This window comes from Sciurus vulgaris (assembly GCF_902686455.1).
Source record: "Sciurus vulgaris genome assembly, chromosome: 6".
Classification (NCBI taxonomy): domain Eukaryota; kingdom Metazoa; phylum Chordata; class Mammalia; order Rodentia; family Sciuridae; genus Sciurus; species Sciurus vulgaris.
Window position 1 is genome coordinate 31774523 of NC_136466.1, and position 27015 is coordinate 31801537.

The 27015-nt window shown below is 49.6% G+C and overlaps 1 protein-coding gene across 1 annotated transcript in view; it reads right to left on the reverse strand.

Annotated features, from left to right (window-relative positions):
* Positions 1 to 27015, reverse strand: part of FSTL4 (follistatin like 4) — a 399917-nt gene that overhangs the window by 115407 nt on the left and 257495 nt on the right. Inside the window, exons 4-5 of the mRNA XM_079144143.1 lie at positions 10090 to 10283; positions 6747 to 6870 (exon numbers count right to left, since the gene is read on the reverse strand). Coding sequence (XP_079000269.1) covers positions 6747 to 6870; positions 10090 to 10283 — 318 coding nt within the window. The remainder of the gene's footprint in view (positions 1 to 6746; positions 6871 to 10089; positions 10284 to 27015) is intronic.

The following is a 27015-nucleotide window of genomic DNA, read 5'->3' on the forward strand; positions in this document are numbered from 1 at the left end:
CCAAGTGAGCTGGGGGCCTAAGTGCTCTGGAAACCTGCCTTCCAGGACCTGGCTTGGGTCCTAGGGCTGCCAAGATCTCCAGTTTTCAACTGGGCCCTCTGTGGTAGAGGCTTCAAAACCACAGGCTGTCCTTTCCCAATGTCTTAGTAACAGGGCTTGAGGTTGGAGGGAGGTGCTGTGGGGGCTGCACTGGTGTGTTTTGGGTTCCCAGCAGCTGAGCTCTGAGGAACTACAAATCCGTCCTCCATGAATGAGATGTGTGGATTTGCACACCCACAGAGCTGAGCTCCTGCTGGGAGGAGCCAGGGCAGGGGGCTGAGCTTGGAGCCCTGCAGCCAAGGTCTGCTGCCTCCTTGGGGCATGGGCTGTGGGTGGTAGGAACCACAGGGCTGAGGCATAGTATTTAGCAGGAGCTCTTATCTCTGTGCACAGTTGTTGGGGGAGGTAATTAAACAGCGGGCAGGCAGCCTAATGGCCTAAGAGCTTACTTATCCTGAGGAGAGCTGAATGGTCAATGAGTGGCCCTGGGAGTAGGATGGGGCTTTCTGGGATGAATAGTTTTGGTGTTCATGAAGGCCTCATTCGCTCATGTGGGAGGCAGGGACACCTAGTCCCTTGGTCAGCAGCCCAGGATATCTGGGCTGCCAAGGGCAGCCATGTGGGTGCTCTCTCTGGCCCGCTCCAGGTTGGCCCATGCTCCCTCACCAGCGGCCTAGCAGCAGGCCCCCACAACGCCCTACCTCTGCTCCTTCTTACCTGAGGCCCTCCGGAGACAGGAAAAGGCCCTCTGGGATCCTGAGTCATAGTCATATCACATTCAGACTCCTGCTTGCCAAGTATATTTCTCCACAGACTTCATTTTCTCACAGAGCAGCATTACCAAGGACTTCCAGGTACATGGCAGCAGGAGGAGAACAGTCTCTACCCTTATCGCAGCTAGGGTCTACGAGGGAAGAACAGTGACGGCTGGGAGAGAGGGCGCACACATGTCCTCATGGCCATTCTCACCGCCTCGATCACTGACCTAAGATGTACTTTAACACTTACCTCATGCGAGGTATCATGCTAATCACTTTGTGTAAATTATCTCACTGAGTCCTGAATAACCCTACTGGTGGTTGTTATGCCCTTTTTACAGAAGGGGAACTTGAAGTTAGCCTAACCTCTGGTAAAAAGCTGTCTCAAGTCACATAGCTAGTAAGTGGCAGAACAAGGATCCAAATCCAGGTCTGACTTGGACTCTGGGTCCACACTCTTAACCAGCAGCCCCTAGGTTTATTACTATATAGAGATAAACCCAGGGCTGTGGACACACAGAGGAAGGGGTGTGGGGCTTGGTGGAGGGAAGAGAAATCGAGGAAGACTTCCTGAAGAAGACTGATGAGCTAGGGCTTGATGTTTCAGGAAATCACTTTGGGGACAGTGAGATTCTCTTCACTGGAAAATATGGAGGAGTTGCAATGAATGAGAAAGTTCTGGAATCAGATGGTGGGTACAATCCCGATTCTGCTACCTGCTGGATGCGTGTGTAACCTTAGGTTGGCAGCTTAACTTCTCTGAGTTTTAAAAACAATTCTTTATCTGTAAAAGTGGACATAATACATAGTGCTGGCCCATGTTAAATGCTTGGTTATCTCTTTATGCAATTGGAGTATTAAGGGCCCATTACTAACTACATCAATACTCAACAGCAAAACACTCAGATAGTACACTGACCCTAACCCAGCTATTGAGTTCTGGCCTCAGGGGCTCTTGGCAAGCTCATGTAGCAGATTCTACAAAGCCCACCTCTATGCTTGAAATCAGAAGACCATTCCCTGTCCTTGGGAAGGGGACTGATGAGACACACACTTCTGTCTTTCAACTTTCAATTCCTCCTTTGGCCACTCCACTGGAACCATTTTGTGCCCTTGAGAGAGTAAAGGGGACAAGCACTGTGAATCCAGTGTGTGGCCACTTCACTTGCAGGTCCTGTGTGAGGTGACCAGCTTCCTTCTCTGGAATAAGGGATATCTTTGGCACTGGTAATTTTGCTGTCAGCCCAAACTGAAGTCAGTCCACAGGCACTGCTTGCTCCCCCAAATTCAAATCTCCAAGTAAATCCAGATGGAAGTTTTGACAAAACCCATGCTATCCATGATCATTCTATGTGCTCTTCATGACTCAGGAACTAAATGGGGTGAGATAAAGCAGTATGCTTGTCACTGAACTTCCTATCCAAGCTCACCTTCCACAGATAAAGAGCCAAATAGATTTGGTTAGTGAGGATGCTTGCTGCCATTTTATCCAGCCATTTTGTTCTTCCCAGGGTGGTGTGAGGACTGGTTGACGTTCAGCGGGTGGAAGTCTGGACCTGAGCCAGGCACCTTCCATCTAGGGGATAAGGACGTGGACAGTGAAGCCACACCACTTCGCAGCAACAGTGGCAGAAAAACAGTTCCAACTTTGCCAACTGACCATTGCATTGGATTCAGAGCTGCCCTGCCTACAGAAGTAGGGCACTAAATCAGATAAAAATACCATTTTCCTTGCTGCTCGCCTGGAGCTTACAAGCAGAAGCGAGGGAGGGGGCCTGACCCCCACCCAGTCAGTGCCCTGTGGCCCTGATGATCCTGAACATTACCACGGGAAGCCCTTTATTCTGCACCCCTAGCTGCTCAAACCCTTCCCTTACATCCAACGCGTTTGCTGGGGTTGCCCTCAAAGGATTAATTAAAAGGACAAGTATCTTTCTAAAAAGCAGAAGAAACTTATAATGAATTTAAAGAGAGAAAAATCCTCATTTAAGCAACATGTTTTTTCCCCATGAACCCAACCTGAGTACTCAGGAAAGTGCAAAACATACATAATTGAGGAGCTTTTTAGATGAGCGACTTTTAGATTAATTGACTGTGATGGACAGACAGGGCCAGGGTGCATATTGTTCACCAGCTGCCTTGGAGCCTGGGTCCCTGCCTCTGCAGGGCTGCGTGCCTCTGCTCCCTGATGGAGAGGTGGGAAGGGAGGGTGGGGGTGTGTGTGGACAGGGTAGCCCACTTGGAGTTCCTAGACCTCCCTTTGGCTTTAGATGCCAAAACCACGTTAGGTGATAGAGGGGCCTGAGATGCCACCCTCCTAGTTCATTCTGGTCACTATATGGTGACAGGTGATTGGGAGCCTTTGCTCTGACTGGAGATGGAACTGATTCCCATGGCTCTATTACCTGCCCTATGCCCTGTCTCTGGAGGAGTCACCTATTCCTCAGAGCCAGGAAGGAGGTATAGACCTACCATGAACCAGCTCAGCTGAGCACGGGCAGCCACCAGCCAAGATCTCATCCTCAACCAGCTGCAGATTATGACAGACACCTGCCCAGTGAAGGCCAGGCTAGCTGCATGGGAAGACTTAATGTAGGAGCCCCCTACCCCTGGCCTCAAAAACTTACACATACAAGTCACTTCTGTAGGGAAAACACCCCCAAATCCATCATCCTTTAATAGAGCAACCAAGTCTGCTTCAAAAGGCTGCAGGGGGCCTGGCATGGTGGTGCATGCCTGTAATCCCAGCAGCTCGGGAGGCTGAGGCAGGAGGATTGTGGGTTCAAAGTCAGTTTCAGCAACTTAGCAAGGCCCTGTCTCAAAATAAAAAATAAAAAGGGCTGGGGGATGTGGTTTATCGGTTAAGTGCCTCTGGGTTCCATCCTTGGTACCAAAAGGGGGAGCAGGGGAAAGGGGTTATAGGGTTGGAGTCACCTTGAAGACCCCATTTTGGACACTGGAAAAATAGAGACTAGAAAATCAAATTCCAAATTTTTAACTGCTGCCAGTCTATCGGCTCCAGTTTTTAAAATTATGTCCAAAATGGCGTTGCTGAGATGTCCGACATATGACTTTTTTGGATTTTAGTGAGATTCCTTTAATGCCTATTGATTGCTGGGTAATAAGTTGTATCTGTATGTCTCATATACCTATGTAAAATTCACTGAACCATAAATCTATTCCCACAGCCATGGGAGTTTAGTTTAGCATTCTTGTGACTTTGAAAAACCATTGATCCCCGTGTACTCTGAGTGGCTGCATGTCAAACTCATGTGCTCCGAGTGCCTGCAGGTCAAGCCTTTATAGCTGGGGGAACTCATTTTGTGGCTGCCTTAATGGCTGTGAGTTTACATTTTATTGCATATCTATTATTTAGGTTGGGCTGTGATGAATGGTTTGACTCTCTGGTTCACAACAAGCACAAGGAGACAGCAGTATCTAATTTGCTTTAAAATGATGATTATAAAGCTTTTCAAATAATCATCCAGGAATGAAGGAGTGGACATCACATTGCCCTGCTTGAGACGTATGACTGGAGGTGAGGGGACGATGCACCCTCTTTTCCGGGGTGGACTGTGTTTATGTGACCTTCTTTAGGGAAGCCCGGGGAGGCCCTTCTTTTTCATCCTAGGCAGCAGCGATGCTTCCATTTCCTCCAGAGAAAAATCAAGAGCTTCTGTATGGTCCCAGATCCATTCCTGGGATGGAGTCCATGGAGTAGATGCTGCTGTGGTACCAAGTACCAGGATGGTGCCCAAGCAATGCCATTCTCTGCTTAGTAATGCCCCTGTAGGACATATGAGGAGAGATGCCAGGTGTAGCCCCTAAATTCCTCAAGTCTCTCCTGGGGCTCTGGCTTCTTTTATTTCTTTTCTCTCTTCCTTCCTTCCTTCCTTCCTTCCTTCCTTCCTTCCTTCCTTCTTTCCTTCCTTCCTTCCTTCCTTCCTTCCTTCCTTCCTTCCTTCCTTCCTTCCTTCCTTTTTTTCTTTTTTTCTTCCTTTCCTTCTTTCTTTTTAGTACCATGTTTGAATCCAGGAGTGCTTAACCACTGAACCACATCCCCAGTCCCCCACCTTTTTTTTTTTTTTAATTTTGAGACAGGGTATTACTAAGTTACTTAGGGCCTCACTAAATTGCTGAGGCTGGCTTTGAACACATGATCCTCCTACCTTAGCCTCCTGAGCTGCTGGGATTACAGGTGTGCACCACCTCACCCAGCTGGTGCTCTGGCTTCTAATACACACTGACCTCTTCCTTTACCACTCTTTTGGCAGAGTGGTCTGAACCTGGAAATGCATTTCTGTCCCCAGAAAACATGTGACTTCTGTCCTGACTTGGGACAACTGCTCTTGCTGTAATCTTCCCTAACTGCACTACCCTGTTCTTGTCTGTGTTTATTTTGAGGGGGGTGGAATTTCCCCAGTTCTGTGCATTTGTATGGTATAAATTTCTTTGAAGAGTCCCACCATGGCTGATTTGAAGCTACTGACTATTCAACAGTTAGCTTGCAAAAATCTCTGATAATTTTAACGATCAACTCTTATGAAACCAGGTATAAGGAAACATTGTAAATGTAGAGACTTCTTTTTGGGAATAAGCTTCTTAGTCCACAGAACAGGAACCTCCCACAGCAGGAAAAAGTCTCCCAGTGTGACATCTTAATAGGAACTAATAGAAGAAGAATGAGTTTTACTAGAGGGTCGAGAAGAGGAGGATAGGGACCAAGCCTGGTCACATGACATCAAGCAAAGCCCTGTAATAATCCAGGGTCGAACTTTTGGCCCTTGGTACTAAGGATGCTCTGAATTGGAAAAGTCCCCCTCCCCTCCACATCAATCATATGGGCACTTCCTTCTGGGAAGAATCATACTTGTTTCTCTCCCTTATGTCATCCAAGTGCCTCTTGCATCTGCTACAAGAGCCCTTCTTGCCATCGAATTGCACAAACTCCTTCTCAGGCCTTGAGAATATTTGCAATAATGACAGCTCACAGAAATATCAATGTGAAGCAGGAATATCTTTCTGAAAATGAAACTCCAGGTAAGGGCTGAGGGAGGAGATTCTGTAGCTCAGGGTACTCAGTGCTCTGGCGGGGACCCACACCCATCTCCCCAAGGCCAAATCTTGCAGGTAGGCTCTGTGAGCCTGCAGGTCACACCCAAGGGCACATCATGAAAAGTGCACACATGACCTGCTCTAAGAAGAGCCTGAGTACTTTCCAACATAAAGGGGTTTCAGATCTCTGGGACTAAGAATGTCCCTTTGTCTCCAGTGTGGGCCCAGCACTGCAGTTCTCTTTGCTCTCTGGTGTAATCGTGCAGCTCACTTCTTTGGGAAGCGCTGTCCCAGCTCTGCCGGTAGTTAACATGATGTAATCCCTTGGACGATCACCTGGGGCAGTCACAGGTCCTTGAGACAGCCCATCCACACACAGGTGTTATGCAACATGGGCCACCCAGAGTACTTCCTCCATAGCCATAAGAGCACCTGTTTTCTGTGCTTCCCTGGGGATCCTGTGCCTTGCCTCAAGTTGAACCTTCACTCTCCATTGTCCGTGGATGGTTTCTGCCAAGTCTCCAGGCCTCCTGAGGGTTTTGCCCTAGGCACTGATCCCTTGTAGAGCCAGCCCAAGGATAGCCCTGGAATCTGCTCCTGCCCTGTGTAGTCACAGAAACCCCCTCCCAGTTCTGCTTCAGTCACACTCCTGGGTCCCTCATGAGAAAAATCTTTACCCAAAAGGAACAGGGTGAGCCCTCCCTGTTTCCGCCCATTTTCCTTTAACCCTTTTCTTACATCACGGGTTTATTGCAAAACAAACTCAACACTTCCATCTCTCAAAGAGCCCACCAGGGAGACAACAGGACAGCCTGCAGGCCCACCACCACCAGCAGGAGCATCTGCAGAAATGGGCCTCTGTGCCTGTGGGAGGCCAGGCAGGGCCTGACTTACGGAAGGCCGTGTAGAACTCGCGTAGGGTCAGGGAGTTGTCACTGTTGTAGTCGTCGAATCGGAGGAGGTCTCCTGGCGTGCACCCCAGAAAGTCCCCTTCCAGGTCCTGCTCCTTCAACATGTGCTGTGGGGTGAGGAGGGGACAAGGCCAGAGCCACAAGTGAGTTCAGGGTCATGGACATCGCTGGAAAAAGGCTCAGGCCCAGTGGGGGCTTCGGGGAAGCTCCATGGGCCTTATAAACCACCTGAAGGGCTTGGATTTTTGTCTTGTTTGATTCTCTTCTTTTGTAAATGAGGAAATGGAGGCCACAAGAGGGAAGTGACTTTCCCAAGGTCATGGTGTGTTTGGAACAGAGTCTGTACTAGAGCTCATGTCTGTCCTCTCCCTGTCTGGGCAGACAGACCCCAGACAGTGTAAGATGGGAAGGATCTTTGTGGCCACCTGGCTTACCCCTTTGTGCTATTTATGGGGCAAAGAGAAGAGAAGGGTTCTGATCAAATGAACCCACCAAAATGTAGCTGGCCTCAGTGCGGGGAACGAGGTCCCTGGCTCCTGTCACACAGAACGGTGGTCACAGCCTCATTGTTGCACCCCCAGTCCTTACCTCTGTCAGAAGAGCACCTCCTGGCCACGGCACCCCCAGAAAGGGGCAGCTACATTCTACTGACTAGGCCTGAGCCCCATTCTACTGGTGGGCCCTCGTGAACTCCTTTCTGGTCATGGTCTGGGCTGCAGGACACAGACCTCTCCACCCCAAGCACGGTCAGCCACATGCCAAAAGGTAACTAAGGGTAGAGATTTCAGGCATCCTCACTCGGCTGGAGCTGGAAGCAGGGAGCACAGGAAAATACTCAGAAGGAAATCTCAGAAGAGAGGAAATGATTTTGTTTTATTTTGAAGGGGAGAGGAAAGCAAAACTGTTTTCTCTTTGCTTAACATTCTCAGCTTGCCCTGTTATATTAAAGGCAATTTAATGTGATAATGTCAAAAAAATGACCCCTTACCCAGCAAGGGAGAGAATTCGATAAAAGGGAGATCAACCATAACGCCTGAGATCAATCTTTCGAAGACAGAAATTTCCCTTTGTCTATTTCTGCATTGGAAATTGATTAACTTTTCATAGGACCGACAAGTTTTTCCCCAGTGCCTTTGATTCAGCGTCAAGGAAAGACCCACGTTAGCTGGGCTTTGCTTGGCAGATTTATGAAATGGACTTTAAATATATTAAATTTTAAAGAGGAAATCATAGTCCAATTACCATGCTTGTTAATGGCATCAGATGCCTCAGGCCATGTCTCTGCTAGATTACAGCACTATTCCCAAGAAGGTTCTGTCTACCTGGTAGCTACCTGGGAGCTGTGTGGAGCTGGGTGCTAAGTGCCCACAGCTGCCTCTGTCCAGGGTAAGCTGATGTCACCTGACCTTGTTGCTCCCTGTACAAGTTGTACTGTAGGGAACTACCAGGTGGCTCTTCCCACAGGTAGCTGTAACTAACAGGACCTGGGCTTTTCCAGAGCAGCTCAGGTCACCTATGGGTCCCTGGCACTGCCTCTTGGGGTCTTAGCCAGAGCAGGGGCCAAGAGCTGAATGAAGTGGTGACCTGCTGGTTCCCTGGAGGCCATGGGCAGCAGGCCCCTCGGGATGCATTGGTCTGTGTGTGCTGCAGAGGTGTGGGTGAGCAGAGTGGAGTCATCTGAGATTCCTCAGGTGCTCCCAGGAATCAGATCCTGGCCTGGCTGGAGCAAGAAGCCTGCACTCTGGGCTTGGGTCATTAGTTCTCACTTGGGTTTTGTGGGTGCCTGCTTTCCCTGCTGACCTTGAGAGGACCACGTAGAGCCTCCTGGTGGGAGACACCTGGTGCTGTGAGGAGGGCAGGTGAATATGGAGTGACCCCATGGGTTGCACCTGTGTGCTATCTTTTTCCGCCAGTGATCACAACTACAGCAAGCTGCTTGACTTGTTAGAGCCTCAGTTTCCTCTGAAAATATCTGTGAAGTGGGACGATAGGCATCTCCACCTTATAGCAGAAAGGTCAAGGAGGAAAGGACGAAGACGACAATGATGGCCACAGTTGTCTGTTGTGGACGCCAACGTGCCAGGCACTAGGCTAAGGCTATCTTAGCTCCTTTAATCCTCATGATGACCCTTTGAGGCTCACAGATGAGAAATAGAGGCCCAGTGAAGCAAGGCCATTCATCCCCCAAGAACCACCAGCTCCTACAAGCTGGAAGCAGCCCTTGACCTTCAGAGTGTGGCTCTGAAGTTTGTACTCTCAGTCACTGTCCTACATTGTAAGGGACTTGTCCATGCTTACTAGCCATAGGCAAAGGGCCTGGCTCAGTGCCAAGTCAAGGTACTTCCCTCCCCAGTCCTTCCTGGTGACCAGGTCACTACCTTGATGAGGTCACTCTACCATGGTTAAGATTTCTCTGGCACAAATGTGGGGACACATCCTTGTCATCTCTGCTCTGGGTGGCTGCTCTGTAGTCTCTGGGGCCGAGCTGCCCCCGTCCACTCCAGGCATGGGGATGCTGACCTCACTTTCTTGCTTATCTTTGCACCTGGCTCGTGTGCCTCCAGGGCCTCAGGTTCTTAGAAACAGCAGAGCGGAAGCAGGAATACAGACTCCTCAGGCCCATGCCAGCCTTTCTGCCATCAGGACCCTCCCCCTGGCCCCAGGGAGCAAGGTCAGTCTTTCCTTGCTTTTTGTGCTGCAGTTGTGACTACCCTCACAGCAGCTGGACCAAGGGACACCTTTGGGGAGGGACACAAGCCACAGGGTTCAATGCAAGTGCTTCCCCAGACAAATGTTTTTGGGGTGGACTCAGGGCCTCCTGCAAGTAAGAAGGCTGGGGTTTGGGTTGCTGATATTTGGCCACCAAAGAATCGTGTTGTCACTGAGCAGAGGACTTGGGGACCCCCAGGATAGAGTTCCAGAGATGTTTGCTGGAAACCAAGCACTGCTTCCTTTAGATATTTCTGCTGAGGAAAGTAAAGGACCCAAGGAGGAAAGTTTGGTTTCCTAATTAAAACATCAGCCACCAGCCCCTCAGCAGGATAGTGTTTTGTCAGCTGCTGACGGGTGTCACAGTGTTTATAAACAGTGGCTGAAGGGGCTGGTGGGAAATGAGTATAACTTTGATTGTAAGATGTTCTCAGAGGTGTTGATCACAGACTGTGATTCCCAGGAGGGCGGAAGAGGGGCCTCCTGGGTGCTCTTGACAGAGAGTTACAATCCACTGGCCTCCTGTGATCTCTGTGTCTCTTCTATGTATGTGCGGAGTGAAAAACTGGATTCCTTTATAACTTTATAACTTGGTTTTCACTGATTGCTGTACCCACCTGAGCCAGTTCAGAGCTGCTGAGGTGGCCATTGCCATCGGCATCCAAGTCCTTAAACAGAGATTCCACCAGGAGACGCTTTTGGGAAGCAGGGTCTTGTCTGTTATCCCCTTCTTGGAGTGACTGCTGGCTAGTCTGGAGCGCCAGAAGGACATTCTTCAGGCGGGCATAGCCAGCCATGGTGCACGTGTCACCTGGAAGAGAAGATGGGGCTGTTACAGCAAGATGTGTCCTGTGATGAGAGAATATTTTCTCCGTAGGACCATTCATGCGTGCTACTCACAGGGAGTCACTGGGCATTTACTGTGAAGCAAATCTTGCAACCATAGTAGATGGGACTTGTTTGTCTGTCTGTCCACCCAGGCATCCTACGAATATTTGTGAGTATTTAATAAATGCTGCATGTGATGCAAATGCTGGAGGGAACCTGTCTGTCTGTCCTGTGAATATTTCTTGAGCACCTACTGTAGGAGAGTGAACGCCAGATGGAACAGGAAAATTCTGCAGAATTTACAGCGGTAGCCCCACAGCAGCTTTAGGAAAGCCGGCCCCGATTCCATTTTATAATAGCTCGCTTTTGTCTTAATCCTACCTTAAAGGCTGCTTTTGAATACTTGGCTTCATAGATTAGGGAGTCTTAGTTAACAGGACTAATAAGCCCTGCTTAAGGTAATTAGGTACACTCCCAGAGCTGGATTACTTGAAAACAAACATGTGTACACAAGTCCATGACCAAGAAACAAAGGGAAGCTTTACGAAATTAAACCCGCAGCACATAGCCTATTACTCTTAGGCCTTTTATCGCAGGCGTGTTCGCTGAACAGCATCGGAATCGCACAGTGCTTTGGCAAATGAGGCCTGTGATGCACTGTGACACGACATAGTTTATCTTGCTGGTGACGGGCCACTAGGATGAACACCACACAGGGCAAAGCTCATAAACAGGGGCTCCAGGATGTCAGAGTAGCGCAGTCCCTCCTGCCCTGCTTCCCCACCTCCTTGGGGGATGGAGCATTTCCTGCTTCTGGCTTTGCTCAATCCTGGAGCGTGGGAATGGCTTCTCACCATCCGGCCCAGGCTGCTGGGAGTGGACTGTCTGAGGCTTAGCCCTCTTCCATTTGCTTTCAAGGCCAGTTCAAGGCACCAGTAGAAAGCAGTGCTGGAGAGTGTGGCTTCAGGGGACACTGGGTTTGAGTCTACGCTTCACTGCTACTGGGCTGCATGACCTGGGGCCCTCAGTGACTTCATCTGAGAAGTGGGGATGGCAGGGTGCCGGGTTTTAAGGAGTAACTAACACATGCACACAAAGGGCTTTGCACTGGCCTGGCACTGAGCATGGGCTCAAAGAATGGTCTCTATTCTCTCCCTTGTTATTAGATCCACATTTGCTGAAAAACCACAAAAAGCTAGTCAGAGGGGAAGAGGAGGATGGGTGGGTGTGCGGGTCGTTTCTCTCTTCCTTCCACCCTCTCTCACTAGACAAGTCTGGGTGTCCCAAACACTGTCTCTTGCATTTGTTTGTGTTTCTAGATTTTCTTCCAATTTGGGGTCAGTTGATTCCCATCAGGAACAGATGCCTGTTACCATTTCCTTCTGCATGTTTATTTAGAAAAAAAAAATCAATTGTTGTGTTCAATATAATTAAATCTATTTGCTCCCTGGGAGTCTCCATGCTCTGTCAAGAATGGTTCTCTCCTATCCCCTAGCTAACACCCCGTTTTTGTTTTTTTCTTTGCCTGGTAGGTTATTGATTCTTGGGAGTTCTTTGGGATTCCAGTTGGCAAACCTAGTCCTCAAGTCTGAATGGCTATGCAGTATTGAACATGGTGGCCTTGCCCCACTACAGAGATACTCCTGCCCACAGGAAGGTGGAACTGGTTGCTGGCTATTTCTTCTTTCTGGGTCCCTTACCTTCCACCCCCCAAAAGAAGGGAATCTAGTTCTGGCAAATGGGCCACAAGTGGGGATACAGAATAGGAATGAAGAAGGAGCTGTCGGGTGAATGGCGATGCAGGACCCATACTGGCTTCCCTGGGAGCAGGCACTTGTACTGAGATGCTGGGAAGCTGGTGTGCACAGCTGGAGTTAATAGGAGGCTCGTCTCAGAAATGCTGCTGGTAATGAGGATCTTAGAACTTGTCACAGCAGGGCACCCTGAAGCTTAGGCCAGACCAGGCCAGGTTACATCTCATTCTTGCAGGTCACTCAACCTTCCTCATGGACTGTAGTGGGGCATAGACTGCTCTGAGCTGCTTGAGGTCCTGCACCAGGGGTCTGCAGCTGGTCAACACCACCCACACTGGCAGGTGGGGGACGCCACATGTGGGTCCTGCTGAGACAACTCTTGCAGTTTCTGCCCTCCTTTCACATCTTTTTAGCCCACTGTGAGCTTGAGTGCTTCCAGCTTCTCTACCCTGGCAACTGCCACATGTTTAGAAGTCAACCTGGGGCTTAGGGGGACAGGTGCCCCAAGTTACCAGGACCAGTGAGCCCTCTAACCAGGCCAGGCCCCTCCTGTCATTCACCTTCACTTATTGACAAGCTGTGTGCCAGACATCGGGCAGTGTGGGGAGACTTTAGGTGCTTCCAGGGCCCAGCATCACGGGTGCCTGTGAGAGGAGAGTGTACGAAGCCAAGAGGAGGGAAGCCCCGCAGGAATAAGCAGGATGAGGAAGAGTTGTGGGAGAAGGGCGAAGAGGGAAGGTGCTGCAGACAGCAGGTCGGCGTGTGCAGGAGCTAATGACCCAGCCTATCTGGAGGTCCGAGAGGGCCAGTGGTGGGAGGGAGTCAGCTGGGCGACAGCAAGATGAGGCAATGTGGGACAGGGCAGTGCGGCAGCTCAGGCAGAACCCCTGAGGCTGTGGGCAAGTGTGGGAGCCAGGGGCGGGTGCCAGCTACTGCAGCTCTCAGTTCCAAGCTCCCTTTGTCCTTTGTTTCCTTAACTGAGGACTTCCCTGTATCAGGTGGCTGCTGGCCACTGGGGTCCTGTGCAAATGAGAAGGAGTATCTGGAAGAGAATCTTAAATCCTTCTTCATCCCAGGAGCAGCTATACTAAAATGAGTCACAAGAGAGGACTTTGTCTAAAGTCAAATCATGAAGTTGTTTGTCCAGTATTTCTGATCTCCTCTTGGGCCTCCCAGAAATCCCTGCCACTGTCACCTGAATCCCACAGGTTCAGGGGCCAATGGAGGAGGGAGGACCTCCTTTCCTGCCCTCTTCCTCCCAGAGGCAGATGCCCCCAAAACCATGACTTCCAGCTCCATCTGAAGGTAAGCTTTCCTCCCGGAGGCAGGACTTGGCCTTGAGAGAGTCCACCAAATTCCTGTTTTAGGTTTTTCTTCATGATGCCCCTGGTTTCACTGTGGGGTGAGACAGGAGTGGCTTACCCATGTGAAGCTCTGCAATTGTGCCTAACCTGGTCTTTAGCTAGAGGCTCCCTGCCCTGCTTCCAGTTCTAAACAGTTTTCTTGTCATAAAATAAATATATGCCCATCAAAGAGTGCTTGGAAAGCACTTATGAGTATAAATAGAGAGAAATAAATAAATATAATAAATCAACCATAATCTATCTCCCAGAGGCAGCTGCTGCCAACACACTGCTGGCCAGAGGTTAAGCCAACCCCTCTGCCCAAGTGACGAGGAGGGGCCCATTAGCACAATGAGTTCATGCACGTAGCCAGCTGGCCTGCTGTGTGTGGGCTGTGAGGCCTGGGTTCCCCAGCTTCTATTTTCTGACTTTCTTCCTGCCTTTCTTAAATTCTTCTAAATTTTGGCAAGAGAGTGTCAATAGCCAAGGGTCACATCTTTCTCATCTTCCCATGGGTCATCCCTGCCCACCCACCAGCAAGTACACACAGGGGACTGAGAGGGAGGGTATGGTGGGAGAAGGCTCTTCAGCAGTACTGACCCCTGGAGCATGCTCTGGCTTGGAGGCTTTGCATTTATTGACTCCTTCCTCCATCTGGAATTTTCTTTACCCAAGTCTCTACATAGCTCACTCATTCACTTCATCTTGCTAAATGTCACCCAATCTACACCAGCATTCCCCAACTTTGTCACTGTCTGTGCCCTGACCCTACTGGTGGGGTATGGGTGCCTGGGGGAAGGACATGTGGTCTCTGTGGACTAGGGCAGGGTCCAATCTTGGGCCTGACCTCAGCACACTTGGCTCCTCCAGGGGGATGTTCCCTGAAGGGTATACAGCAGAGGCTTGGCGACCCTGACACCCCTCCCTAGTGCTCCATAGATATTGACCAGCCTAGTGTTGAGAATGAAATTGGCAACCCTTGGTGTGGAGGCCTGAACAGAGGCCCAGTTACCATTGCCAGGGACCCTATGGTCCAGCCTGGGTTTGGGGCAGACTTGGAATACTGTTAACGTGCCCACTGATGGATCCAGGGGTGGTGTGATCCTTCCATGATTTGAGGTCTGGGCCTTGTCATCATAGGTTGCTGTGTCTACCTGAGACTAACACATGAGGAACAACTGTCACAGAGCACTGGCCAGGGAGTCAGGAGACCTTTGGACTTGGACTGGCTGTGAGGCCCTAGGCCCCTCACCACCTTACCAGGTCCCAACATAGAGAAAAGATGAGAGGAAACATCCATGTGGCCAGACACAACTAAGGATTCTCTCTCTCTGTGGTAATCAGGATGGAACCAGGGCCTCGTACATGCTACATGGCTACATTCCCCAACCCCCTTTAGTTCCATATTTTTATAGGTACATTATAATTTTACATAATAGTGGGATTCATTGTTACATAGTCATACGTGCACATGTTATAACAATATAATTTGGTCAATATCAGTCCCCGGTATTTCCCTTCCCCCCTCCCCCCCTTCCCTGGTCTCTTTCCTCTACTTTATTTGTCTCCCTTCTATTTTCATGAGATCTCCCCCACGCATCTTTTTTCCTTTTCTTTCCTTTTTCTTTTCTAGCTTCCACAAATGAGAAAACTAAACAAAACATGTGCCCTTGGCTTTCTGAGTTTGGCTTACTTGCTCAAGTTCCATTCATTTTCCTGATAATGACATAATTTTATTCTTCTTTATGCCCCATCCCTTTCATTATTTTGATTTTGAGACAGACTCACTAAGTTGCCCAGGCTGGCCTCAAACCTGTAGTCCTCCTGCCTCAGTTTCCCGAGTAGCTGGGATTACAGGTGTGCATTCCCAGGCCACATTTTGATGAAATGTGCTCATTGCCCCAAGTAAGTAGGGGATGCGGTTTATGTGTCTTTGTTCCCTTCGACATAGGGCCTGAGACAAGGTGGCAATTATGGATCAATAGAAGAAGGGACATGTCCTGGATTTCCTCCCTTCCTTCCCACTACCTAGGGCCCTTTCATCTCTGAGTCCTCTCAGGCTGGCCAGCCTCAAAGGCCAATGGTAGGGCCCAGACACCTTTTTGCTGGCCTGGGTCACCCCACGCAGCAGGGTCTGCCTGGCCAGCCCCTGGCTCTGGCCTCGGGCTTCTGCCAGCACACATGTGCTGTGGGGCTCCTCCTGCTCCCAGGCCAGGCCTGCTTTGGCAGATAAAATATTGATCAGTCTGCTGAGGAGCCCAGAGTGTGATCCTATTTTCATGTCAGAACTTGGTAATGAACTACATTTATCAAGTCCGTTCTCCATGAGAAAGGTCAGTCGCAGATCTGGCTAAGTTGTTATGACACCTCATTAATCTAGTTCCCTCAATAATTGTCCCTCTTTGAAGATTCTAATGCTCTCCCATTCTGGCCGCTCTCCCTCCACACCGAAGAGCACGGGCATGGCTACGTTTAATTTTTAAGCCAAGGGAGATAGGAAACAGGGAGCTGCCTCTGGAATGAAGTGTCCGTCAAAGGAACACTTTCTGTTGCAAAACAAAAGGAAGCGAGGGAGACATTGTGAATATTCCATCAGCCACTTGTGCCCCTGCTAGGTCATGCCCCCAAGAGACCATCTTTATTCTGTGGCAGGCAGGTGAAACTCCAGCCCAGGTGGGGCCAGAGAACTCCAGTCAAGGGGAGGGAGGGTGTGGCAGAATGTGGGCAAGACAGACAGGCAGTAGGAAGTCCAGCTTCTAACCCAGAGTGGGATAGGCCATGTGCTCAGGACCCATGCCTTGGAGGCACCTTCTTGGTGACAAGGCTGGAAAAGGGGCTGTCTCTTGTTCTTCCTCTTCCCTCCCTGTTCCGGTTTGGATATGAGGTGTTCCTCCAAATCTCCTGTTAATGTAAGAATGTTCAGAGGTGAAATGATTAAGTTATGAGAGTTGTAACCTTATCAGTGGATTAATCCATTTGATAAATTACTAATTTGAATGAACCAACTGGGTGGTCACTACAGGCAATGGGGCCTGGCTGGAGGAAGTAGGTCACTGGGGATTATATATCTTGTCTCTGGCTCTTTCCTCTCTCTCTGCTTCCTGGCTGCCATGGAATGAGCAGCTTTCCTCTGCCATCTTCAACATGATGCTCTGCCTCACTCAGGCCCAGAGCAATGCAGTTGGCTGACCACGGACTGAACCTCTGAAACCATGAGCCAAGAATCTCATGGATATCTCAGTCACAGCAATGAAAAGCTGATTAATGCCACTCCCACCCCCAACCATTCTCTCACCCAGCTCTTTCATCTTCCTTGCCAGCCTCCCTTTCCCACACGCCAGTCCCTGGCTGAAGAGGTCCCTCATGCACTGCCCCTGATCCCCCTCCCTGCACCTCTCTGGTCTTCTGTTAGAAGCTTATTTAGCTAATGCTGATTGTCAGGCACCTCATTAGACAGCAAGCCTCTTCAGGGCAGGATTGGCCTTTGCAGGTGCCTCCCCAGCACCTGGCCCAGTGCCTGCATATAAACAGTGTGCATTAAATGTCTGTTGCCTGTAAGACTGTGGGCTCTTGTGGAGAGGGGAGAGAGGTGACTTGGAGAGTGACTGGAGCTCTGCCTTGAGGGAACAACCCCAGGCACCCTGAGCCACAGTGATGAAGGTCTGAGACTCTGGAGGTTGCTGGGGTCCTGTGTCATTCTATCATATCAGCTCCTAGGTGTGGCACTTGTGGCCTTGCTCACGGATACACCTTCCTGGCTGGCCAGGGGGTGTGAGTCTTTCCTCACCCAGTGGATTTCCTACAGAGTGATCTCTGGCATGGCCAAGCTAGGGATGATGGCAAAGTGGTTAGACAGAGAGGGACTTGGATACTAGGTTGCATAGGAAAGTCTCCTTCAAGCTGCCTCTAGTGGTCATGAGGCAGGTCCCTAGGAAACACCTCTGGAGAGGAGGCAGATGAAATGTTCAGTTCTCTTGTCCGACCATGGCTACCAGGACAAAGCCCGGACAGCTCTGCAAACAGGCCAGTTGGGGAGGCCCACGGGTACATTCGGCCAATGCGTAGCTTCAGGAAAGGCCTGATGACTTGGCTGGGCTTTGCTCAGTAAATGAGCACAAAGATGACCCTGGGGACCCTCTGTGCATGGGGAGAGTTTTAGACACAGGTAAGCATGTGAGGGTGGAGTGGCTTTGAAGGAAGCCAAGGCCACAATGAAGACCCTAGCCCTGATGGTCTCCAGGATACCAGAATTTTCCTCATGGGCAGAAGCCCCGTTCTCAGGAGACCGTAAATCCTAGTCTTACTGGAGAGGGGAATGCCAACGCAGGGAAGTGACGTCGTGAGCAAGCTCATCTTTCATTCTTGTCAGAATCGCCCTTATGGATGGGGAGGACCTAAGGGCAGGGGAGGGGACAGAAGGAAGTGCTGGGTGGGGGCTGTGGGTCATACTCCAAGGTGCCACCAAATGTGGCATAGGCAACTCACTTCCCCAAATCTACACATGCCAGCACTTCAGAAACCACACAGTAGCCATCCATGCTCTTGGGCCACACTCACTGGACTCTAGTCCTTCTTCTACCTGACAGGGTGGCATGGTTCCTTCCAGGCAGGCCAGGGACCAGAGCTCAGCTCCCTAGAACCAGACCTGGGAAAAACCCAGACCAGCGAGAGGCGGATGTGCTCCCATTCTCTTGGCTTCTGTTGAGTCTGCTCACGCGCAGGCTCTGAGCTCTCCCCAGATATTAACAGCATGGCTTCCCACATGTTCCCAGTCAGTCTGAGAACCAGTATCACATGCTACCCAGACAAAGCTGAGATCTTTACTGCTGAAGCAAAAATGTGCGTAATCGTCTGGCACCAACCTTACAGATGAACGTGGTTGCGCTACATGGGCCTCAGTTGCCATGTGTCATTTTGAGGTCTATTTTGAAACCGCTAAGCTGTGCAAAGAGCGAGAAGTATTTTACTCCCAGATCTAATTTATGAGCTGCCGTAACTTTGCTAGAGTTTAGCTTAAGAGGAACAGATGTTTAACTTGATGTAAATTCATGAACATTAACAATCTTTCGGCTGCCATTTCTGGGAAAATTCAATTAACAATAAATGCCAAAACCAATGGGCTTATTTTTTGGATACATTTTTAGCTAAAATGATGCCATTCCCCTGCTGCTGTGGACCAAGTCACAAAAAGCTGAAAATCCAGGAGTCTGTGAAGCACTCTTGAGCCTGTCTTCTCATGTTCCCTGAACGCTTGCATGAAGTCTGGCCACCTGGTGACCCACAGCTGACTGGAGCTTGGTCACTTTCCCCTGGACTTCAGCATCCTGTGCAGGTGTCTATGCTTTCCTCTGGCCTTCCCTGGAGCCACTGGCTTCTCCAGACTTGCTCCACCAACAACCCATGATCTGCTGGAAAGCCTGCCTGCATATTTTGTTCTCAGGTGACCCCCTCTTGGAAGACCTTTTCCTCAAATCAGACTTCTTAAATATTTTTGCCAAGGTCCAACTCCATGGAACTGCTCCTGTCCCCTCCAAACCATTCGGGCCTTGAGGAATTTTTCTCTGTCCTGTCTCCTCCACAGACTCAGTGTTCTGAAGCAAGGACTGTGCTCCTGTCTTTGTGGGTGACTCTGGCCACTCTCTTAGAGCACACAGTCATCGTGACCCATGGTGGACACAACTTCACCAGGAGCTGCTGCCTGCCCACAGGTTTGGAAGAGCTGGGCCTGCCTCCTGCTCCTTCTGTCACCCAGTGCTTTGCATAGGTCACCTCCTCACTCACTAGTCCCAACACCATAAGCACAGTGAGCCCAAAAGACTCATTAGATAGAGGGAAGGGAAGAGACCCAAACCTTGGGGATGCCTGGTGGCAGATCTTGGATTAGAACCTGGGTCTCTTGACGCTAGTTCACGTCCTTTCAACCACATGGCAAAGAGGTCTCGAAACACACACACACACACACACACACACACACACACACACACACACACAAAACAGAAGGAAGGACTTGCTTATCCCAACTTTTCCTAGAGGAACCTCAGGTCAGGCCTGGCTGAAGTCACGGGGGGAGCTGTTAGCTTTAGGGAAAGTAACTAATGAGGAATGTTTTTATAAGGAACTCAAATTTGTGTTTGCATCAGAATCACTTGGGACTCCAACTAAAAATGCAAATTCTGGGCCTTACCTCTAGAGTGTCTAGAGTGAGGACTGGAAGGTTGGGTGTTAACAGAGTCTCTGGTGACTCTGAAACGGACAGGTCACTGACTACACTGGGAAACAGTCCTTCCGCAAACAAGTTTATCTGGCCCTTCCAACAAGGCTCACTTGACTTAGGAACTGACTGGAAGGGACATCCACCAGGGATTAAGTAAGGAAGATACCCTGGGCCACACCTGGGGGTGCCTCCCCTGAGTTAAGACTCAGAGATAGCTCCTTCCTGTCACTTCCTGGCTCCTGCTCCCCCGCACAGCAGAGATGCGCTGGTCTCACTAACTGGCCAGCCTACAGGTGCAGGGAAAGGAGGGCATGGACACAGGACTGGGTTCTGTCTTGCTGTGCAGAACTGTCAGCTGTCACAGGCACTGCTGAATGTTCAAAGGTCACCAGCTGGCATTTAGCCATGCCATGCTCCTGTGCTCCAGAATTTTGGTATAAGGGCAGCCAGGGGTGGCTGAGGGAAAGCAAATTGCAGCCTCTTCTTAGATGTGACTGGGCCCTAGTGGATGTAGCTCTCTGTCCTTCCAGAACTCAAAAGAGCAACGTTGGGTTGGCAAGCTCTCCATCTGGTCTTTCTCCTGGACTGTTCACATTTGCAATCCCAGTTGCTTTTGAATTATCTGGGTTGAAGATATGAGACCCATGTGGGGACCATAAACAAAATCTGCACATCAAAGGCTCTCCAGGGCCTTTAACCCTGCATCCGACATGACACACACACACGTTTTCCTACCTGGTCCCCAGGTGCACTGTACTGCACATAGAGCTCACTCCAAACCCTCCAAATAGACAAACCCTCATCTCCATTTTCACCCCAGCTTCAGGTAATTTAAATGAACAAAACCACTCAGACCTTTGTTAGATAAATGGTACATTTGCTCATGAATGCCTGGTTCAATTGATGTTGCTATACAATCTGCTGTTTGACATTTACAATCCTCTCTTTTATTCCTATTAGAGAAGGCAAAATTGGTTGGATTCCTGAGAGAGGGATCCACATATACTTTTTATGACTGACTGGCACATCTATCAGGTGGCCCTAGAAAGAAAAGAGTAATGTTTGAAAACTTGAATAAATGCTAAAACCCTCCTGGCATTAAGGACTTTATTTTTTCACTGTTGTGTCAGTGGTAAAACCACACACAACTAGGCTCCCTAATAAATCATGGATACCTTTATGAAGGTGGCCACTGGCTGCCTCTAGGCTCAGGTACCACGCTGCCCTGTCTGGAAGTCCAGTCCCTGCTCACTTCCCCCAGCTACCCATCACCCACATCCAGAGAAGCAGGACCAGATGATGGAGGGGTGGAGGGGTAAGAGAGTAGGGGCACCCCCAACCTCCTGTGTAATTCTATTGATTGCCGTCCTGATTCCTCACTGGGAGACTTCATCCCCCCAAAATCTAACTGTGGTGAAAGTCCTGCTGTTGAGATAGCACTATCTTGGCTCCTTAGGTACCAGCTATGACTGGATATGTAGCTGTTTTAGTTTTAAGCTGCAGTGGTCTTTGAGTGGTCCCGGGGCTGAGTGGCAGGATGCTTCCCCAGAGCCACAGCAGGGTCTGAGGCTGTGGCTATGTTCTGAAGAGGTGGGTAATACAGTAATGAGTAAGGCTTAGGAGTCAGGCCTGGAAGCACTTTGTTCCCACGTGGACTTATTGCACATGCTGGGAATCCACATGAATGGTCTCAAGAAGGGCACTGGGCTCCCCAGGAGGCCCTATGGAGTTCCACGGTAGTGCTTTTGGTTGTCACAATGATTGGGGAGACTTAGTGGCACTTAATGACTAGGGATCCTAGGAATCCTGCTGCTGGCCTGGTGTCTCATGAGTTGTTATTTTATGTGTTTATTCCTTATATTTTCATATGAGTTTTTAAATGTCCCATGAAAGTGAAAGATGTAGTCACTAACATATTAGCCTAAATTGAAACTATATTATACACGAGTTCCATCCCGCCACCCCAGGGTTTGGCAAGGACTTTTCAAGGATGCATCTAGGCTATCAAGTATAAATTTTGTTTACCAGTTTTCTAAAAATTAGTCACCACTTTGGAGAACCATTCCTCCCAAAGCAGTGACAGCTGGGGACTCAAATTGCCAGCACAGCACACCTGGAACAGGTTCTAGCTGCAGCTCTTGCATTCACGGGGATCTCAGCATGGGTGTGTTGCACTTTGAACGTAACCAGGGTCCAAACACTATATACATGCTCATCATGTTTCTTGCATTTCTCTTTTGTGTCACTGCTGTTGATAAGACACATTCATTTAAGATAGTAAAGCGAGTTTTACAAAAGACTTGCTATAAAATGGGAACTTCAGGTCTGATGGGGTTAAAGACAAGTGATGGTATGAAAGGCCCGAATCTGTGGCCTTACTTACTGGGTGCTGTGATTGTTAAGTGTGTATGTGGTGAAGTGTGTATGTGTCCCTGTGGATATGCTGTGGATGCCTGTGTGAAGGGAAGCAGAGTGTGCAGGGTCCCACACTTGGCCACCGAGACTCCTGGTTTCTAGGAGGACAGCTTGCAGCAGACCTTGAGGAAAAGGCTATATCTGGTCCCCTGGGATGGAGAGGACAACCCTCACTGAGGAGGGCCCGCCTCCCTGCCTGCGGTCTGCCTTTCCCCAGAACTAGGCTCTATCCCATCTCTGTCCTTCCAGGACACCTCCCGGAAGGCAGATCACAGCGCTAGGCTAGGAAGTGAGGAGAATGGGCATGGGACAGTCTCAGCTGGGGCGGCCTGCAATGGTTTCTTCTCCCAGTGTCTCAGGGCTATTTTCTCAGACACAGCAACTGTCAGATTCTGGGTCAAGCCAAAGAGCTCCTGGGTTTTAAAGACAACAAGCAGCAATTGTCCTCCTCTGGTGTGAGGGTTGCACGGACTTCAGACTGGTGCCTGGAAGGAGCTTTCAAATACCACATTTCACCTGCACCAGCTTTGTCGGGCTCAGGGACATTTACTTTAGAAGAGATGTTAGGGGGACATTACCTCTGGATGGCCTCTGAAAATGACTCTTGCTAAAAGCTGGGGATTTGTGCCCTTATGTGGGCTCGTAGAAACTGGCATTTAAGAGAAGAACTGCCTGCACACAGGGTTTTAGACCTGACAGGGCTCAGGAATTTCCTGAGATTTGAAGGATTGTTTTAACCTTTCTGTCTTGGATAACTGACGGTAAATCCCAGGTCAAAACAAAACAAAGCTTCACAATGACTCGGCTCAAGAGCACCAGTGTTTTGAGGAACTTTTGCTTCCTATGCAGTACTAGAGGTGCCGGAGGAGTGTAAGAGGCTCCTTCCACTGGCTGCCCCATGGCCTGGGCATTGTCCATATCGGAAACTTATCAGAATTTGGGCAGCCAGTGAGGGAGCTGTAGAAACCCTTGTGCGTGTATAAGTCAGACCCAGGTGGAATATGTGGGTTTTTTGACCTGGAGACTCTGAGCCTCTGAGCAGGCCCTGGCTCAGGAGACAGTGGCCCACAGATGAATGTGTCTGTGCTGCTGGGAGAGGTCACTGGTGTGCAGCTCCTCTGAGCCCTCAGAAAACCCCTCACCCCCTGCCACGTGAGTTATTCCAGATGCAGCTTGTCTGCATGGCATCTAAGGGCTTCACTCCTCAAGCAGTGGCTGGATGGGATTTTGCAGATGGGCTGCCTCTTATTACATTCCCACGCTGAGAAGTCGCTTCAGCTGGCTCTTCACCCTCCATGTCCATAAGTTCTCAGAGTCCAAGATGGCCTCCTCGCTGCCTGGTCCAGATGCTTTGAAAGGATTCAGGACCCACAGGACCCAGGAGTGAGAGGGACACTTCAGGATTCTCCCATGAAGGGACTCGAAGTACATCCTCACACCTCAGAGCCCGGGCAGGTGTCTCTGCACCCGAGTCTGTGAGGTAGCTTCTTTTGCCTCAGGATATATTTACCTGTTTCTTTTGATTTGGGTGTTAAAAATTTCAAAAAGAACCTTCCACATTGAAGGGCAAATGGTGAGAAATGTACTATATTGCCTCACCTGACGGGGTTCAAGAAACCTGACTTGATGACGCTAATGGCTCTTAATAAAAACAGGAGCCATCAGTTAAATGAGACAATCGAATTCTCAACTTGACTTTTTTTTTTTTTTTAAACTATGGTGCTTTGTTTAATAAATATAGTGTCCTGGTAGGATTTTTCAAGAGTAGGCTAAGAAATGGTCTCATTTCTTCTGGAGGCCTACATTACCCAGTATAGGGGCAAATGCAGAGAGGAAAATAACTCCTTCCACATGTACATATCTCTTTCTTCCATACACTCTCTCTCTTGCTATCTATCTCTGCCTCCTGTTGCCACACCCTTGCCCACAGAGCTGTGGATCTGGGTGTGCATTCTAGTGACAGTGGCCCTGTGCCAGTCACTCAGTCCAGACTTATTTTCCCACCCTGTTTGCTTCCTGGAGGCTCTGACACAGTCTGTTCATCATACCTCACAGGCTGCAGACCCCAAGAGCAGGGGTAAAGGTTTTGGAATGATGTAGTCTAGATTCCTCATTTATGGATTAGGAAACTGAGGCCCAGGAACAGCCGGGCTCGGTGGCACACTCCTGTAATCCCAGCCCCTTGGGAAGTTGAGTTAGGAGGATGGTGAGTTCAAAGTCAACCTCAGCAACAGCAAGGTGCCAAGGAACTCAGTGAGACCCTGTCTCTAAATAAAATACAATATAGGGCTGGGGATGTGGCTCAGTGGTCGAGTGCCCCTAAGTTCAATCCGTGGCACCCTCTGCCCCCATTAAAAACAGTCCTGTCTGTGGAGCTGGGTTATCACCTGCCTGGAATTCTGTGCTTCACATTCTTGGAGGCTTTTCCTGACTCATCTCTACCTCCCTTCTATTCTAGTTCCAGCCTTCCAGTTCTTGCAAAGGAACCCCAGGAGATAGGAATAAAGTTTAGGGAAAGGATCAAGGAGGCGGTGATGGGAGAGGACGGGATTTTCTACAGCATGAGGAAGATGTTGAAAACCTGCTCAGGTACCAGGACCTTTTACGGGGCAATTCTTATCACAAACACATGGCGCAGCCTGCCTTTTCCTGCCACAGCCTAGGTTAATCACCTCATCCAGCATCTGGAAATATAGAGGTCATAATGATGGGGATTTCCCAGGCCTTTAATTGAGAGAAGTGACCTGCAACCAATTTCTAGGGCAAGTGTCCCTTCAGGGAAGCAAAGTTGCTATCCACGACTTTGTGGATAGCAAACTTTGTGGATATCTCACCATTTTCTTGTGAGACAGAGGCTGACCCTCTCCTGACCTATCCCGGGAGGTCTGATACTGGGCATGGCCTCCTGGATCAGGTGGAGGGATGGGCAAGAAATTCTAGAAAGAGCCATGTTGTGGAATGCTCTTCAGGACAGCTATTCTGGGGAAGGATGAAGAGAGCCAGGCCCTGGCCTGAGCCAAGAGGGTCCTTCAATGCCCCATGTTTGACCTCTGCCTCACAGCGTCCCAGGGCATTACCTAGGGCAGGAAGATGCCTAAGAGTCCATGGGTGATCTCTTTGTTCAATTCTACTAGTAATTTTGTCCTCCTTTGGGTATAAATTCCTGAAATGATCCCAGTTATGAGCTGATATTGCAACTGAGATGATTAAATTCCTGGGTGGTTGCTTTGTGTTGTAAGTGCAGCACTATATCACGGTTGGTCAGTGGCCCACCATACTCACAGGATCATTCTCTTCTACACTTGACCCTCTGGCCACTGCTCTCCTCTTCCTATTTCCCTTCTTCCTGGGGATTCCTCTAAATGACGCTGCTTTTAGCTCCTTTTCTGATTGTCACTCTCTCTTTCCAAAGGTTACTGAACATTGGTTATGCTTGGGTGGGGACCTGAATGGATCTTGGTGTTGGGGACACTTTTGAGGACTGGTAACATTCTGCCTCCTGATATGGGTGCTAGTTAAACAGATGCGCTCTTTGTGGAAATTCATTGAGCCATATGCTTATGACTTGTTCATTTTTCTATATGTCCTGTACTTCAATAAAATGTTATTTTTTTAAATGTTATTTTGAAATGCAATCTTATGTTTCTCAATATCTGAAAGATTTCCATTGCTTTGAGTAGAGAGTCTTATTGTCAGACAAGCCCAGGCCTGGGTACATGGGGACAGAGGAAGGTGGGGGCTCCCTGGTGGTTACTGAAGCCTTGGACTCTGCCTTGGGTCAGTGAACCACCTGGGCTGAGCATCCCATCTGCTAGGACCTGGGCTGCCCACCTTCCCTGGTGCTGTAGTTTGTTAGACATCTCAGGCCTGGGGTCTCTGGGGAGGATGCCACATGTGTGTGGGGGTATTGGTGAGCAGCCTTAGATGGAAGAATGACAGAGCCTGAGAGTCAGGGGACACCCACTGCCCTGGAGATCCCCCAATCCTGACTCACTCCCACAAGCTCTTCCAGAGAAGTGTGTGGAGGAAGCTCAGAAGCTAGGAGGACATGGTTCAGGCCACTGTCCATGCCAGCCCTGGAGCAAGGCTTCTGAAATACCTGGTGGCTGTGCCTACCTGGAACCTACTTCCTATTTTGGAGGCATGGCTGGCAGTGGGTGGCTCTTGTCTCAGAGGCACTAGTATGAAGGTGGCTGACTGTTTAGTCTATTCCTGGTTAGGGTTTGCCATGGCCCTAGTAGTGGCACCCCCCAGGGAACCCCTGAGTGCACAGGGCCCAAGGCGCCTCTCACAGACCACACCCTGGCCTGCTCCACCTCCTTCTCCCGTCTTGGGTCTTTCTTGGTCTCAAGGACTGAAGTGAAGACTCAGGCATGGCTGGGACTTGACTTCCATAGTCCTGGCGGTTTGGATCACAGGACATAGAAAAGGACACAAAGGGCCTCCTGTTCAGAAGGAATCAGCAGGGACCCTTTTGCAACCTCGCTTCATAGTCTAGTTGCAGGTCCTCCTTAGATAGGCCCAGCCTCACTTCCTCCGGCCTTGCTTAGTTGGGATCCTCTACTGAGATATCCTCTTGGTACCTCAAGTCCTGACTAATTCTGGGATTGTTTGTGTCTCCTTTACTTCTAGCAAGTCTTCCCAGGTAGCTCCCTCTCTTTATGGGGCAATCAAGGTCCAGACCCTATACTTTACTTTTCATCATTCACTGCTCTGATTTGGGTGTTAAAAATCTCAAAGAGGACAAACAAAAAGGGGCTGGGGTTGTGGCTCAGTGGTAGAGCGCTTGCCTAACGTGACTGAGTCACTGGGTTTGATCCATACCACGTAAAAATAAATAAAAATATAAAGGAATAAAATATAAGGGATGAATGATTTGCCCTATCATGATGGTGTGCTCTGACTTGGGGGTGGGGGGCAGGAATGGGACCCTCTTGGCAACTGGGCAAGGCCTACACTCAGTTCTCTACTTGGGGAAGCAGCCCCTGA